Source organism: Oryx dammah, unplaced genomic scaffold, assembly GCF_014754425.2.
Source record: "Oryx dammah isolate SB20612 unplaced genomic scaffold, SCBI_Odam_1.1 HiC_scaffold_3, whole genome shotgun sequence".
In the NCBI taxonomy this organism is placed as follows: Eukaryota; Metazoa; Chordata; class Mammalia; order Artiodactyla; family Bovidae; genus Oryx; species Oryx dammah.
The window spans coordinates 12,083,193-12,100,374 of NW_024070187.1; the positions used below are offsets into that span (position 1 = coordinate 12,083,193).

The following is a 17,182-nucleotide window of genomic DNA, read 5'->3' on the forward strand; positions in this document are numbered from 1 at the left end:
CTGGATCAGGAAGATACCCTGGAGAAGGAAATGGCAACCGACTCCAGTACTCTTGCCTGGAAAATCCCATAGACGGAGGAGCCCGGTAGGCTACAGTCCACGAGGTTGCAAAGAGTTGGACACGACTGAGTGACTTCACTTCACTCCATAAGAAAACTAGTGAACTTACCCAAACATCCAGGATACCCTGAGGTTTGACTCTGTAACCAACATAAACTAAACTGTCTTTGGTGACATGAAGTCATCTTTTATCCAGCAAACCTAAATCTGTCACACTTGCCTATGTGATTACGACTTCATCCTGTTATTACTAATGCGAAACTCTAGAGGCTGAAGATCAAGTCAACACAAAAAATTGCAGCACTTGCACCATACGGAAGCCATTCCTTTCCAGAATTCAATATTTACTTCTGAAATAAGCTAATATTTCACATCTGTCTTGGTGTTATGAGACTAAAGACAGTTCATATGAGAAATCTGATTTGCCCAGGAGGTCCCTGCTTATCACTGATGAGCATGTTTAATTACAGACAGTTATTTGATAGAACCACTCAGAAGTGAGTACAGAAATGTTAACAATGCCATAGGTTGAGGTGGGCAGCACTGAGCTTCAGGTCTCTCCTTAAGCATCTCTGTGCTGCATCAAGGAAGACACACCTATCAGGAAAAGGCAGTTTACCCTGCAGCATGAAGGATGATGGTTAGACATAAGAGAATTTTCGCATTAGGAAGCCTGTTAATTACTGCCTCTAAGAGAGAGATTTTTTTTTTCCAATCAGCACACTAAAACCACAGTAGTTCTAAAGAAAGCAGGGGTTCATTCTGTTAAACAATTTTACAATTACAAAAGAATAAGATTCTAGAATAAAAGTTATTTTTGTCACCACAACCATACTAGAAAAGAAGGTTGACTTCAACCTGGTAAAGTAAACCGTTCCAAATAGACTAAATTGATTTCAAAGTTGGTTGAGGTAATTGGATAACACCTGACAAATCCCAGTGAATAATTTCTTCTGATTCTTTGCACAACAAACACTTAGACTAAGAAGATTTAAGACAAACTTTAGTTTGGTACTTAGCTCACAGTTCATTTTTTGCTAGTGTTCAGTGTTCCACTCCTTATGAAATTATAAGAAATTCATTTCCAATGATCTGAATTTAAAAGCACTGAATTGGATGTCTAACTCTAATTTTCTTTTTGTTGGTGATTCATTTATCCTCTAATGGCCTTATTTTCTGATGCTATTTTTTGACTTTTGTAAATGTATCGGAGTATGTTATCACATCAAATAACATTATCAGAATAGCTGTATTTGTTTTTACCCTTTGGATGTATGGGAAGATTTTTCCTCTTCAGCCAACCACAATTTCTAACTTTTCTGTATCACTTAAATCCTGTCCCTAAATAGATGAAGCTAGATCTTCTGATTTAGAAAAAAAAAAAAAAAAAAACTCAAATTTTTTATTCAGAGTCCTATAATAATATGGCAATTTTACTAATTTTGGAAGAAATGAAGACAAAAATAAGTTTTCTTAAAAGAAGTTAAATCAAAGTGGTCTCAGGAGTACCTACTTAGTGATGAATTTTATATGTTTCCTTTACAAGCCAAACTTTATCAGTAAGGGGTTTTCAAAATGTAGTGTTTCCAATATTAGTCTTAGTATTTTCAATATCTTTATTTGTGCTTAAAATAAGTTATATTTTATAGTGTTTACACATTTGAAATTGATAAGTAAGATATAAACCCTAAAATATTAAACATTATATTCAAAGAAAAGTTACACATATATACATGTAAATCGTCTGTCTGCCTTAAAAGAACGACTGTGTTCAATTCTTATTTAATGACTTTTGGATAATTTACTTTTATCGTAAATTGTCCTTATTCTTTTAGCTTTATGTTATCCTTGTTTATACATAAGTATAAATAAGAAAATGAAAGATGTTATATATTATTTTAATCAGTAACTTCCATTTCTCAGTTACTGGGTACCTCATCTTATTCAATGATCTTATTTTCCTTATCTTAAGCTAATTAACCTTAAGGATTAGGGGACATTCTTAAATATAATCTGCAGTGTGAACTTAAGCCATGAATCCATTGATTAACTATAAGAAGAGAAAAACTCTGTGTCCTCCACATTGCAGTCTGGACAGCCCCCAAAGTGCTGGGGTTTTTACTCCCACGCTTGTCAATGCATACTTTGGATTATGGATGTATCACAACTGTCAGCTCAGCTTTCTAGGTTTTAAAGTACATTTGTGAGCTTTCTGGAAAGGGAACTTTGCAGTAATAATATTTGCACATGATTGAGTTGTTGGTACACTTCAAACTTGGAGTGAATTTTGAGACAAAAACAAGACTGGCAGGAGAATGAGTATGCTCATGTCCAAAGCAGGTACTAAATTTCATGCCCCTCCTCCCAGTCATTAAGACCGACTCTGCTGACAGCTACGTTGACTTCCACTTTGGCTACATCAGTTGGAAAGCATCAAAGCACAACAGACAGCATTGCATTCAAAAATGCAACATGATTTCAGGCAACACACAAAGGTTCCAAGGGTGGGGTACTTTGGGGTCAGGAAATGACCAGCTCTGACACAGCAAGCAGGCAGCCAGTGTTCACATGGTTTCTTAATCAACCTGCAAAGAATTTTGGATCCAGTAGCTATGCCTCACGTTCGGAGAATACATCAGTTCACAGGCATCCCACTGCTAGAGAAAGTTAGATTCCTCTAAATGTTGGGTTGCCAGAATTACCACATCAAAATACAGGATGGCCGGTTAAATTTGAATTCCAGACAAAGAGTAATTAATTTAGCGTAAGTGTGTCTAGACTATTGCCTGGGGAATGCGTATACTAAAAACAATTATGTGTTGTTTATCTGAAATTCAAATTTAACTGGGAGTACTGTATTTTTTCTGGCAATCCTATCTATGTGGTATCTGTTCCCTGAAGGACACATCATACAAAACTTAAAATGAACAAACAAAAAGCAACTAGGAAACATGTTCAAGGAGAAGATTACGTTGGCAGGTGCTCCTCAAATATTTATTTTGAAGGATTTGAAGGAAAAGAGTATGGATGGACAAATGAGAAGATGAAGAATGAAGAACTTTATAATGACCAACAGGTGGAAGTTAAAGTTTATATAGCAATTGCCAAATTTGGGAGTATTTAAGAACCTAAAGATGTCAATATTTTTATTGCTTTAATTGCTATTTATTTTTACTTGAAAATCTATATGTAGCCTACACGGTTTTTTGTTTTTTTGTGTGTGTGGAATGGAGCATATCAATATGGAGTAAATCCATAAGCATCAAATAATTTGAATTGGTCAGTTAAGAAGTAAATTAAGAGTGCCACAGAATCATACAACCATTTCTTGTGGCTTTTCTTTGATTAAGAAAATATTTAGCAAAAATCTCCCCTCAAATAGATTTTCCAAAAAGTCTCCCCTCAGAAAGATTAACATAGGGAGTTTCAATCAAGCATTGCATGGACTATACTTATCTATATTATTATAGCATTATAGCATGATAATGTAATTAACATAGTATCCCCATTGCCCCTGAGATCCTGTAGGCATTTTAATGAAGAGAACGAAAATACAGTACAGTGAGAAAGTACTCAGAGAACTTCTTTTAACAGGTACTGGATTGAACAGGTCTCAATTTAAAAAAAGAGAGGCAGTCATTTCTGAACACAAAAAAATGATGCTGTTGATTTCTTTTAAAGTCCTAAGAAGTGACCATAAATTAAACTCAAGTTGGCAGGTTGTGAAATTTATCTTTACCAGAGAAATTAAAATTTGCATACAGTATTACTTTAGGATCAATAAGGTATAAGTAGGGGAATTATAAATACAGACTAGATTTCAATTCTTCAGTGGTTTTATACTCCAATTGTGAATACTATGGAGAGGTACTAAATCATATTTAAAATCTAATGAACTTATTTCATATGGATTTTGTCCATGCATCAGAATCTTCAGCATGGAAACAGTGTGTAAAACACAAGGAAATGAGAAAGTGAGAGGGACTATGAATAAAAAGTAAAATTGAACATTCTGTTTTACAACCTAAAAGGAATGGGATACCCAAAATTAATAGCCATAGTAAACCAACTGCTTTTGAAAGCATGATTCACTTTAATAATAAACACTGACATGTATTGGGGCAGTTATTTCTGTTGAATACTTTTTAAAGCCTCTCTGTGGTTTAGTGGGTCCTGGTGAGCTTCAAATACTTGACATCACCTTGTATAGAGCAAGTTCTCTTGTTCAAAAGAAAATCTGCATTCAATGATCAAAGTTTAACTGGGCAGACTCCAAGAAAATGAGAGAAATAAGAAATGGGAAATAAAAATTCTAACTTAGATTATGTAGAAGAATTCTGAAATATCCAGCATTTACTGGCAGAACAAAAGTTGTCTGGAGACCAACATAGACTTTAGGATATGAGAAAAAGTTGCAAAGTATAACTATTTCAGCAAACAAAATCAAATCAAAAGGAAAAATCAGAGTAAGGTTAGAAAATGGAAAATCTATGTAATTTAAAGAGGGAGAATTTGATATTAAGTAAAAAAAAAACAAACTCTTTGTCTACCTCTGGTTAATCATTTGATATAACCAATTATGGTACTCAATATTTTAACCAAAATTACCTGGATATGATTCACTCAAAACAAGTATATTGAGCCATAAAGTTTTTATTCCAACCAATAATTCATTCACATTCAGAGAACCTCTTAAAATGCATTTTGTTTTAATAAGTGTATTTAAGATGTGTGGCCAATTTATCTGCACCAGGAAGCTGACACAGTCTTGCTCCACAGCTTCCAATGTACTGTGTGAAATATTTCTTACCCTATGGAGGTTCTCCTCAGCGACATTCTAGCAATTATTTCAATAAAGTTATCACAGGGGTGCTTCCCAAAGCTCGGCCGGCCACTGAGCTTTGATCGCACACACACACACACATCTCTACACACACCGCACACGTCCTCTCGCTCTCTCTCCTGTGGTTATTCTGACCCAAGCCATACTCACAATGTTAGTGACATCTGGAGAGGCTCCGTTCTGCAGCAGAAGGAGGACAATGTTCAAGTGGCCCATGAAGGCAGCCACATGTATTGGTGTGAGGCCAGACTGCGAAACAAAGCGACAGCAGTTTTACTCCTCTGCACCGGTGGGGGCCTTGGGGCTTCTTCAGATAAATCAGACTCGGAGAGGACAGAAGATGGGTGGAAGGAAGGGGAAGAAGGAGTAAGACAAGGAATGTTTCGTGACAAGCTGAAACAGGTTTCTACCTCTGTTATAGCTTGGATTGAAGCCCCATATTTCACCAGCAGTTCCATGACTTTGATGCGGTTTTTCTTGCAGGCAATGTGCAGTGGAGTAAAACCATTCTGTGCAAAAGACAATCAAGTTAGTTGAAAACATGCAGAAACAAGTCTCACACAACTCCATGCTGGCACACTGCAGGCAGTAATGCTACATCGTCACATAATGTTACCATTTCCTCAAATGCTGTAGCTGCTGGAGTTAGACAGTGCTGGGTATTCCTGGCTGCTTGTGTCATATGTGGGGGGCAGGTATGGCATCGTTGTGTGGTTACAGAGAAAACAAAAGGGACGTGGGCCTATTCTTCTAAGATGGAAAAAACATACATAATTATAGTTTAGTTCTAAAATGGTTTAAAGTATACTAATAGGACAGATTATGAAATGGCTTAAAGATGCTTCAAACAGAAGAATACATTTTTTTTGATGATGGGCTATTTCTTAGAGTGAAAAATCATTACCTGTTTTATTTTGAAAATCTAAGATTTATGACTACCTCTATAATAAATGTTTCAGGTTAGCTACTATTTTTTTTAGCAAACAGGTGTTACAAATTAACAGAAATCATTATTTGTGTTGATCATTTTTTATAGCCAGAAGTTATACTGTTTATATTTAAAACATTTTATGAGGAGTTGTTGCATGTTAGCAGAAATCATTATTTATGTTGATAATATCTTTATAGCCATGTTATATTTCTTATATTTTTAATATTTTTATAACATGCCAATCAAGATACATTTTGTTTTAGAAAGAAATTAATAAGTGCTGAAATATTTTCAAAAATAGTATGAAGAATTTTTGAAATAACTGTAAGAAGATATCTCTTAAAAGCAAAGAAACGTGGAGAAGTCTTTATGGTAATTTTTAACTTTCCATACTAGGATAATGTGCAGGAATTGGGGGAAATTACATAAAAATTTGTTAACCCCATGCTTAATCCTTATGTGTTATGTTTAAGTATTATATTTTTATTTGAACAATGATGACTCTATATAGAATAGCTGTATCCATTCTGCTAGTTAACAATTTTGCATGTCCCAATAGGGACTTTTTATCAGAAAATATTTTGCTAAATTAACAGTTCTTGGGAAAGTGTATAATTTTCTTTAACCTATGACATTATTATTCACAACATTTTAAAACTAATTTCCCATCTATTAGCTGTGTAATAAGCCAGATATAAATAACCACATGTACATGTAGCACTTAAAAGATCCTCAATGATTAGAGTATGATATCTTACAAGCTTATTGGCCATTATCCAATTAAAAATGAGTACTTTTTTCTTTATAAGAAAACAAACATCATGTAATTGCACATAACCCAAAAAGTATAGTTGTTTCCCAAGCAACAATAAATAAGTTGATTCCACTGGAAAATTTCTCATAAAAGTAAGATACAATATTTTCTAATTCTAATACATTCTCTTAAATATTGATTGCCTGAAGACTAATTTAACTGACATAAATAGATAGAAAAAAGGATTTGCCTTTAGTTAGAGAATTAGGAAACAAGAGGCATAAATTAATACACTCCTAATATTTCCAATGATTATGGTTAAGATATAAGTGCAGCAAGGAGACTTATTCAATATTAGACCGTGAGGGAAACAGAAGGTGCTCTAGGGACAACCACTTGCAAATTTATCTTGAGCAACTGCTGAAATAGTTCATATAAAATGCTTCCTGAAGTAAAAAGATGACAAGCATCACTTGTCTATTAGGCTATGGCTGAGTAATCAGGTCAATAAGGAACCTCTCGGAGTGAATTCTTTACAGCTTACATTTTACATTACCTTACACAGTCGAATCTGTTCACTTTAAAACATTTTTCCCCCAAAGATTATAAAGTTTAGCTTTTTAACAATTTTATTCTGACTCTATATAGAGGTGTATAGAACTTATTTTTATAACTGCCTATTGTGCAACTCCGATTTTCCATTTAAAAATGCTTATCACTCAAGAGGTTTCATATTATCTATAACTTGCTAATTATGGCAATGTTACCTTGGTGTTCTCTTAAATCTATCCCTGCCATTATTTAATAGCAAACTGTGAAGGCATGAAGTAGGCAGGCAACTTGTGGGAGGTGACAAATTTAGAATTAATTGCGTATCTGTAACCATGCACTGCTGTGTCTGCAACCATTGATCAATCAGTGTGGGTTTGCTGGTGTCGATCTGTGTTCATTTAACGTGGACTGGGCCAGGTTTACCAGGGCTCTGGCGTTCGGGTTGGCTCTCTTGTCCAGAAGAAGTTTGGTTACACGGTAGTGGCCACAGTGTGCAGCAACGTGGAGGGCTGTCAAGTAGTCTAAAGTGACGTCATCAACAGGCGCCTTGTGCTGGAGCAGGTGCTTTACACATTCCACGTGGTCTCCCTGCGCAGCCATGTGAAGTGGAGACAGCCCATTCTGCACATCAAAACCAAACCAGGCCCACATTTTAGTCATACTGAGTAATGTAAGAGAGAGAAAGACATATCATATGGTATCACTTACAGGTGGAATCTAGAAAAAGGGCACAGATGAACCTATTTACAAAACAGAAGCAGAATCACAGATGCAGACAACAAACTTAAGGTTATGGAGGGATAAGGGTGGAAGAGGGATAAATTGGGGGATTGAAGTTGATATATACACACTACTAAAAATAGATAGATAATTAATAAGGACCTATTGTGTAGCATAGGCACTCTACTCAATACTCTGCAATGGCCTATACGGGAAAAGAATCTAAAAAACAGTGGATGTATGTATAACTGACTCACTTTGCAGAAATTAACACTCACACCTGAAATTAACATAACACTGAGAATCAACAATACTCCAATACAATTTTTTTCACAAAGAAGTTTGAAGAAAAATAAAAATGTATAGAATAATCAGATGGCAGGGAGTGACAGTGAACAGACCTGGAAAATACAGTGTGTAATCAGGCAGCATCAGGCTGACTTAGGGATTACAAAGTTCGAGAGCCCCATTCAGCCTCAAAAATGGGAGTTGAACTTAATCAGGGTGAAACGTAGCAAGTGTGATGAGTATGTTAGGAAGTGGTACAAGTAACCAGGGAATTCCTGGTGCATAGAGGGGAGGGCATAAGGTGAATGAAGGACAGTTCAACACCTGGCTAATGGCACCAGCACAAGAAACACTTTTCTGGAGTTGGGGTTCTGGAGAGTATTCACTGAAATAGAGAAGGAGGTGGCTGGACAAAGGGGAGGTTAAACACAAAAATTACGGAGGCTTTACAGTGACCAAACGGAGAGGCCAAGTGTGAGGATCATCTACTGCTCTCACCAAGACTGTTAGAATCACCAATTAGAACAGGGGTTGTGTGGACTTCCCTGGTGGTCCAGTGGCTAAGACCCGACACTCTCAGTGCAGGGGGTCCAGGTTTGATCCCTGGTCATGGACTAGATCTTGCATCACAACTAAGACCCAGTGCATCCAAATGAATAATAGATACATGTTTTGTTTTGTGTTTTTTTTTTTTAAAGGATGAGTTGTAGAGAAGAGTCACAGTTTACTGAGAATTTGAATTTTCAAAGAAAGAGAGAGAGTGACAGCTAGATCAATGAATATTTGCTTGAAGGAGGAATAAAAGATGATACAAAGCTGGCAGACATGGAGAGGGAGGGAAGCGAGTCTGGTATTAGTTGCCTTGGCCCTTTCCAGGCTAGTAGTGTCACCTCACTCCAAGATGGTTAATTCACTTTCTTCTGTTCCTTACCATAAACATTGTTCTACTTTTTGTAACTAACTCCTTGTCTATCCTACCCTCGTAAATTCCGAGCTTCTTGAAACTACAGATGGCATATTATTTTTCTTGATAGTCCCTTGGTGTTCAGAACACTGCTTGGCACACTGTAGCTACTCACTATGACAGATTGATGATGTATGGGTGCATGCATGCTCAGTTGCTTCAATCATGTCTGACTCTTTGCAACACTAAGGACTGTAGCCCACCAGGATCCTCTCTCCATGGGATTCTCCAGGCAAGAATACTGGAGATCCCCTTCTCCAGGGGATCTACCCAACACAGGGGTCAAACCTGCGTCTCCTGGATCTCGTGTATTGCAAGCAGCTACTTTACGCACTGAGTCTCCTAGGAAGACCAGTTTGATGATATATGAATGTATCTGATTTTTACAAGTAGGCCATTAAAAAATTCCATCAAGGTAATCCATAGTCTTCATTAGTGATTACAATTACAGGCGAATTCTGCAGATGAGATTATTTTATAGTTTGTGGATTGGCCTATCTGCCTGCCCTCAATTTGATATAGGTCTTTATTAGTTATAGCATGACCAGTGTGAAACTTTGTTCCTTCCATTTAAATTTCAATCTATTTCCTCAACAAAAATTTTCCTTAATTATGTATGCATTACCCAGCCCCAAATGTTGCATTTTAAAGGCAGATCTCTACAACATTCATAGTATAGATATGAGAATGAAAATGATGCAGATGATTTATTCTTTGTCTTCATATACTCCTGATTTGAAACCACCCTTTCAGGACCTATGAGGCACATGTCTAAAGACTGAGTTCATTCTATACAAATTTTGAACCTGTGGGCTGGGTTTTGCTCCCATGATTTCAATTAAATATTTAATTATAACATAAATTGAAAAATATGTACTTGTGTATTGCCTTATTTTTCTCAGCTTACCCTAGTTACAGCAGCAGTTGATATGAATCATGTTCAGGGGATGGGAGAAATGCAATAGGGAGAAAATAAAAGAAATGTCCCCCTGTCTAAATTTCTGCTGTATTTAAGGATCCAAGTGTTGTTACATTTCCCATTAAATAACTCTGTGTGATTATCTGCAAACTGTGTCTCATGATATCTTCTGGTAACCCAAAGAAAATAACCAATAAATCAGCTCATCACTCTGTTTCTATTTGTATGAATAAAAGTTTTCCTCATGGCTGTGAACATTGATGAAATGAGACCAAAATATACTAGATATACTATGCCATAGAGAACAATATGCTTGTTTAATGGTTCTCTGTAGCTAGACTATCCTGACTTTTGCTTTTCACATCACCTATTAATCCCAATTATAATCAACCAACACCACTGGTGAGTAATTCTTTTTAATAGTACTGTCTAAGAAATAAACATTGGATAGCTTGTCCTATACAATCTTTTCTTGTATTGTTACTTGTACTTCTTTAAAACATAATTTTATATGCATTTTACAACCATCTCAGAGTACCATAAAAATGTAGACTAACAATGTTTAGAGACATTATCACATATATAATATCCTCATTTACATATAATACAGTAATATTCACATTTCTATCTACAGAGAGAACAGCAGGTAAAAATACAGAATAATTGGAAGTTATACATTTAATATAAAATAAAGTTGGCTTAAAACTCAACACTCAGAAAACTAAGATAACAGCATCCAGTCCCATCACTTCATGGCAAATAGATGGGGAAACAGTGGAAACAGTGACAGACTTTATTTTGGGGGGTTTAAAAATCACTGCAGATGGTGACTGCAGCCATGAAATTAAAAGACGCTTACTCCCTGGAAGAAAAGTTATGACCAACATAAACAGCATATTAAAAAGCAGAGACATTACTTTGCCAACAAAGGTCTGTCTAGTCAAGGCTATAGTTTATCCAGTAGTCATATATGGATGTGAGAGTTCGACTATAAAGAAAGCTGAGTGCCAAAGAATTGATGCTTTTGAGCTGTGGTGTTGGAGAAGACTCTTGAGAGTCCCTTGAACTGAAGGAGATATAACCAGTCCATCCTAAAGGAAATCAGTCCTGAATATTCATTGGAAGGACTGATGTTGAATGAAACTCCCATACTTTGGCCACCTGATGTGAAGAACTGACTCACTGGAAAAGACCCTGATGCTGGGAAAGATTGAGGGCAGGAGGAGAAGGGGAGGACAGAGGATCAGATGGTTGGATGTCATCACCAACTCAATGGACATGAGTTTGAATAAACTCTGAGAATTGGTGAAAGACAGGGAGGCCTGGCGTGCTGCAGTCCATGACGTCACAAAGAGCTGGACATGACTGAGTGACTGAACTGAACTGACACATTTAATACACCTCAATGCATGTATTTTTAAAATAATTTTTAAAGTTTGATACCTACAACTCATTCCTCAAACACAACTATTGAGGAACTAGAATATGCTCAGCTGATGCTTTGATTTCAAGAATAGATATTATCAAAAAATGTCTTACAGAGTTTGCTGGACACCATCTTCCTCATAGCAACTCACCTTCGTCCTTGCCAGCAAGGGAGCGCCCCGCTCCAGCAGAAGCTCCACCACTTGGTCATGACCGCTTCTTGCAGCACAATGAAGGGGTGTCAACCCATCCTGCCAAAAGAGTGAGAGATAGGCCTGAGTTCACTTAAACAAACCAAGACTGTATCTACTGCCATCTTGAAGAGAGGGTTTCCTAAATTCAGTTCCAATGACTCAGATCAGTGATAGAATTGCTATCAGTTAAGTGATAGAGAAGAAAAATTAAGAGAGAAAACAAGATAGAGAGATTTTGATAGAGAGAAAGAGAAAGGCAAAGACAAAGCAGAAAGAGGGAGAGAATAAGAGAAATCCCATGTGTGGAGGTTCAACGTAAAAAAAAAAAAAAGAAAGAAACTGTGGCTGGTCATGAATTTGCATATTTAGGAAGATGGAGAAGCAAAGCGTGCTGCATTTGTTGGACTTCAAAGTCCGACTTGCCTGGAGCCACCCCCAGAGATGATATTTGCTGATTCTATTTTCATTCTGGTTATTCTAATACAGCTCCTAAAAATTCTTCTCAATCTAACTTGTCCATCTATTTTCTCTCTTGATTTGTCACTTTTGATAAATTCTTCTGAAATGCTCCATGAGGCTTATAAAAAAAAAAGGGGGTCATTTTTTTTCCACCTTCTTCTAAAGGTTTCTGCTCATATTTTCATCATTTTACAAAATACATAATTATTTTTCAAAGATTTAATTTATTATCAGTAAATAGCATTAAAATAGTGTCAAAATTATAACACAACTGCATGTTATGCTATTTATAAAACTTTCTGACCTTGATAATGTCACGGGTAGTTTTTAACTCTAGGGCAATCTCCAATACTTTGGCCACCTGATGCGAAGAACTGACTCATTGGAAAAGACCCTGATGCTGGGAAAGATTGAAGGCAGGAGGAGAAGGGAACGACAGAGGATGAGATGGTTGGATGGCCACACTGACTCGATGGACATGAGTTTGAGCAAGCTTCAGGAGTTGGTGATGGACAGGGAAACCTGGCGTGCTGCAGTCCATGGGGTTGCAAAGAGCTGGACACGACTGAGCAACTGAACTGAACTGAATCTCCAAGTACCCTCTGTCTTTTGGGCTTTGTGGGTAACATGGCCCAAGAGTAGAACAGATGGAAAATATGGTATAAGATATATAAAACAAGATATAAGAACAATGGGTAAGAAACAAAACAGAAATTAAAACCCTGAGTACATAAATTTACTAGTGATTTCAGATTTTTTTTTTAATAATTAAATTTATTTATTTATTTTTAATTTTTACTTTACAATTCTGTATTGGTTTTGGCATAGATTGACATGAATCCACCACAGGTGTACATGCGTTCCTCAGATTTAAAGGGAAAAAAAAACACCTCTTTTCCTCTTGTCTCAGGAAAAGAGGTTGAGAAGACATGTAGTGTTTGAGAAAATGAGGGATGACAAACAGTTAAGAGGACTTTGGAAGCTTCTGATTTATCCAGAATGTTAATGGCCTATCTTTTGTGTTTCTGCTTCAATGACTGCTATCTCTGGGTTATGTTTTCCTCCTAATGAATATCACTCATCTGGTTTGCAATACTCTTCCTGGTCCAACATTCTGCAATGTCTAAGCTAGCTATCCAGATCTGTGCTCTACCCTTCTCCACTGTGGGCTACCCTGCCCCCTGGCTTCTGGCTGGGGTTGGCCAATGGGATACACAGCAAGACACGGAAGCAACTTCCTGAAGGGTCTGCTGGGTCTGGCAGTGACTCTTTAACCAAGTGTGCACTCCTACCAAAGCAGCCTTCTGTGTACAGCTCTCTCCTTTGAAGGGCAGGTGACCTCTTCTACTTCTCACCTTTCAGACCTAGGGCTGGTAATGAGCCCTGCTGGCAACTAGCCCCAGGGATATGCCACCTTCCCTGTTGCCTCCCCTTCAGTCCAGCTACAATAATGTAAATAAGACCTCTAGTCAAATTATCAAATTTGAGTGTGTCATCTGATTTTGGCTAGGACCTTAATGATAACTATTCCTTGCTTTGTTAAATCTATCTGGCCAGTATGGCACCCCACTCGAGTACTCTTGCCTGGAAAATCCCATGGGTGGAGGAGCCTGGTTGGCTGCAGTCCATGGGGTCGCTAAGAGTCGGACACGACTGAGCAACTTCGTCGCTTTTCACTTTCATGGATTGGAGAAGGAAATGGCAACCCACTCCAATGTTCTTGCCTGGAGAATCCCAGGGACGGGGGAGCCTGATGGGCTGCCGTCTACGAGGTCGCACAGAGTCAGACACGACTGAAGCAACTTAGCAGCAGCAGCAGCAGTATTGAGATACTAATAACCAAAACAGACCCTGCAGTTTTGGGGTATCTGAGAATTAGCATGAAAAGACTGTCTTCCCTGCAAAAAAAAAAAAAAAAAATATATATATATATATATATATATATAAACTACTGCAGTTGGGATGCCAATTTATTTTGAAGTTTGCCAAAAGGAACTTAAAAGAAAAACTGTGTGGGCAAGGTGATTACTGTGATGACGCATTTGTACACTGGTACCAGTGACTGGTGGTGGACATACTGAGCAACAGTTGCTCTATTATAAGTGAAATAGCAATTAGATGCAAGTTTGTATCTCAAAAGTATTCTTGGTGGGGGCTTCATGGAGATCTAGAGCTTTAGAAATCCAACACAGTGAATGAAGACATGACGCACACAGTCCGGCATGTCCAGTGGTCTCTGGAACCACTGAGCTCTGGGTGTGCGTGTGTCTCGGATCAACCCACCATGGGTGAATCTGCCTGAGGCTCAGCTTCACAATATGTTGAATGAGGATGGTTTTTCTTACCTAGTTTAACTTACAGCCTTGTTTGCAAGATGAAGGGATGCTATTTTAAATCACTTTTAGAAAAGGCAGAGTATTGCTTTCTAAAGATTATATGAAATATTCATTGCATAATCATTTTGAAACCTCCAAAATGCTCTCAGAATAATAGGAAAATATGGAGAACACTTAATAAACCCACCAGAATATCAAGGAACAGTAAGGGTTAAATAATTGGTTCTACTAATAAATATTACAATTTAGTGATGTAATTATCTGCCTGTATAAATGATATGTAAATTGTATCAAATTCAAGTTGCCCAACATTATCAATCTGGGAAGATTTTGGATATATTCTAAAAAGTACAGTGTCTCATCCCCTGCCCTAAATCTTTATCGAGATGTTTTGTATTCAAGAATGTTTTAAACTCTTTTTACTCTTAGGAGCTATTACCTGTTCATTATCCTTTTTTTTATTTTTACTTACATTCTTAAGACTGTATTTGAAGATTACCTTTTCTCCCACTTCAGAGGCCCCTTCCCTGTGTTCTCTTCCCCCCACCACACTGGAATCATTCAAATCACACCACGATGTCTGTAATCCTTAAAAGGACACCATGTATCTGGCTAGTAACCTACAGCATTAGCTTCTTACAACCATTTCTCTTCTTATCTTTTCCTCTCCTCCCTGTCAGCTTAGATTATTCTTCCAGCAATGTATCCTGAAGTCTATGTGTTAATATAAACTCTGCTAATTACTAAGCTGTGTGTCCTTGGTTAAGTTATATAACTCCTCTGAAACTCATTTTTTCACATTGGTAGTCTCATTTCTCAATTGAAACCACCATATTTTCTCAACAAGAAAACAATAACACTTGGTAAGTTGTTAGGAAGATGAATTAAGATGATATCAGCATAGTACTTAACAGGGTGCCTAGAAAAGCATGTGCATATGACAACTTATAGCCACTGCTACTACTTTAATTATTACTTCTAATAATAAGTAGCAAGGGTGATCTCTTTTTCTGATGCATTGTTTTTCATTTATCATCCTCTAATGTTTTTGGTATATTTTTATTGCTTGCATTGAAATACATATTCCAATATTTTAACCATAATCCTTATAGGAAGTATTTCCACATTTAGATAAAAATAAGTTTAAAAATAAAAAAGAATAATGCCTTTAATAAAAGTTGAGTTAATAATATCATGTTTAACTAGCTATAACATTTGTTTTAACATGAAAATGAGGTTTTTCAGACAATAGTAAACCAAGGCTCTGGTGTAAATGTCTTAAGAGTTTCACATGAGATTCTAGTCAATGATGAGAATGCCTCTGAGATGCAAAATGTCTCAATGACTGACATAATGCTGGTGAAAGTGGTGAGAAACTGTGGGTATGATTTTTTAAATTGCCCCAAAGCCTTTACATATAATATTACAAAATAATATTTATATTATTTAAAATTCACCTAGAGACACATTATTATATTACCTAAAAAGATAGTCAAAAACAAATACAACATTTTTAAATTTTAAAATATATTTTTAAAGGACAAAAGAAAAAACAAACCATGAATTGGCCTCCTGATTCCAGACATAGTCCTGGATTTTCAGCATTTACCTCTATGAGATTTTACTTTTGCTAAGAAGGATACGGGTCTAATAATTACAGCCCAAACCTAAAGAATGTAACAGCTTTTAAAATTCTGCTTGAGAAATGAGGAAATGTTTTCACTTACGGGAACAGCTCAGTGCCACCTTCAGTACTGTGACTGATCCCAGGGTACACTGGAATCAGTTTGTGCAAATCGGTGAGAGTCAATTTTTTGCCTAGCTCTTCTCAGTTCTGCGTCAGTGACATGACATTGGTAGCTCTGGTTGGCCATGATAGAAGTATGGAAGTATTTACACCGTGCGAATCACCAGAGGGAAAGGCTACAAATCAGAGTCTATAGTTTATTTTTTTGAAGAGCTTATTATTAAACTTTTACCAGTATGCTGCTAACCTGCTCCCTTGGGTATTCTTGATATGCATCTCTGAGTACAGAGATCTAGTCTGTCTTTGTTAACAGCTGTATCACTAGGGTTCATAACACCAGGTAGGAAATCAATAATTATTTATTTAAGGAAGGAATGAACAGAATGTCTGCACAATGTGTACAATTAGAAAATCTATTTTCACTTTATAAATTCCTGAGTGAAATTCTATTTATTTGCTATATCTAAAAGCTACACTGGATGAAATACAGTCCAAATATTCCCTATGAGAAGAAGAAAGCAACACGTACACTGACAGAACTAGCATAAAAATCCATTTCTCAGAACCCTTTTTATGAAAAAGCAATGCTCATTTGCAGTTACACTTTTAAATCATATAGTGCTAAGTGTTAGTGTTAGTCACTCAGTCGTGCCCGACTCTTTGTGACCCAATGGACTGCAGCCCACCAGGCTCCTCCGTCCTTAGTCCTTGAGAATTTCCAGGCAAGGATACTGGAATGGGTTGCCATTTCCTTCTCCAGGGGATCTTCCCAACCCAGGGATCAAACCCAGGTTTCCTGCACTGCAGGCAGATTCTTTACCGACTGAGCTACAAGGGAAGCCCTTTAAATCATATACGCAAATGTATGAAGGGCAAGCAAATTAGAGCATATTGTAAAGGACAAAGCAAATACTGTGATGATCAATAAAAACAAAATCAATTGCCTCAATAATGAATGAATACCCCAGAAAAGCATTAATAAGAGTAACA

At 36.9% G+C, this 17,182-nt stretch overlaps 1 protein-coding gene across 11 annotated transcripts in view; it reads right to left on the minus strand.

Annotated features, from left to right (window-relative positions):
- Positions 1–17,182, minus strand: part of ANK2 (ankyrin 2) — a 251,354-nt gene that overhangs the window by 115,305 nt on the left and 118,867 nt on the right. For 10 of the 11 annotated variants that reach the window (XM_040237434.1, XM_040237432.1, XM_040237433.1 and 7 more), the window contains 4 exons: positions 11,609–11,707; positions 7,564–7,761; positions 5,314–5,412; positions 5,054–5,152 (listed from right to left, as the gene is read on the minus strand). In XM_040237434.1, coding sequence (XP_040093368.1) covers positions 5,054–5,152; positions 5,314–5,412; positions 7,564–7,761; positions 11,609–11,707 — 495 coding nt within the window. The remainder of the gene's footprint in view (positions 1–5,053; positions 5,153–5,313; positions 5,413–7,563; positions 7,762–11,608; positions 11,708–17,182) is intronic. The other variant, XM_040237442.1, reaches the window with a different exon arrangement.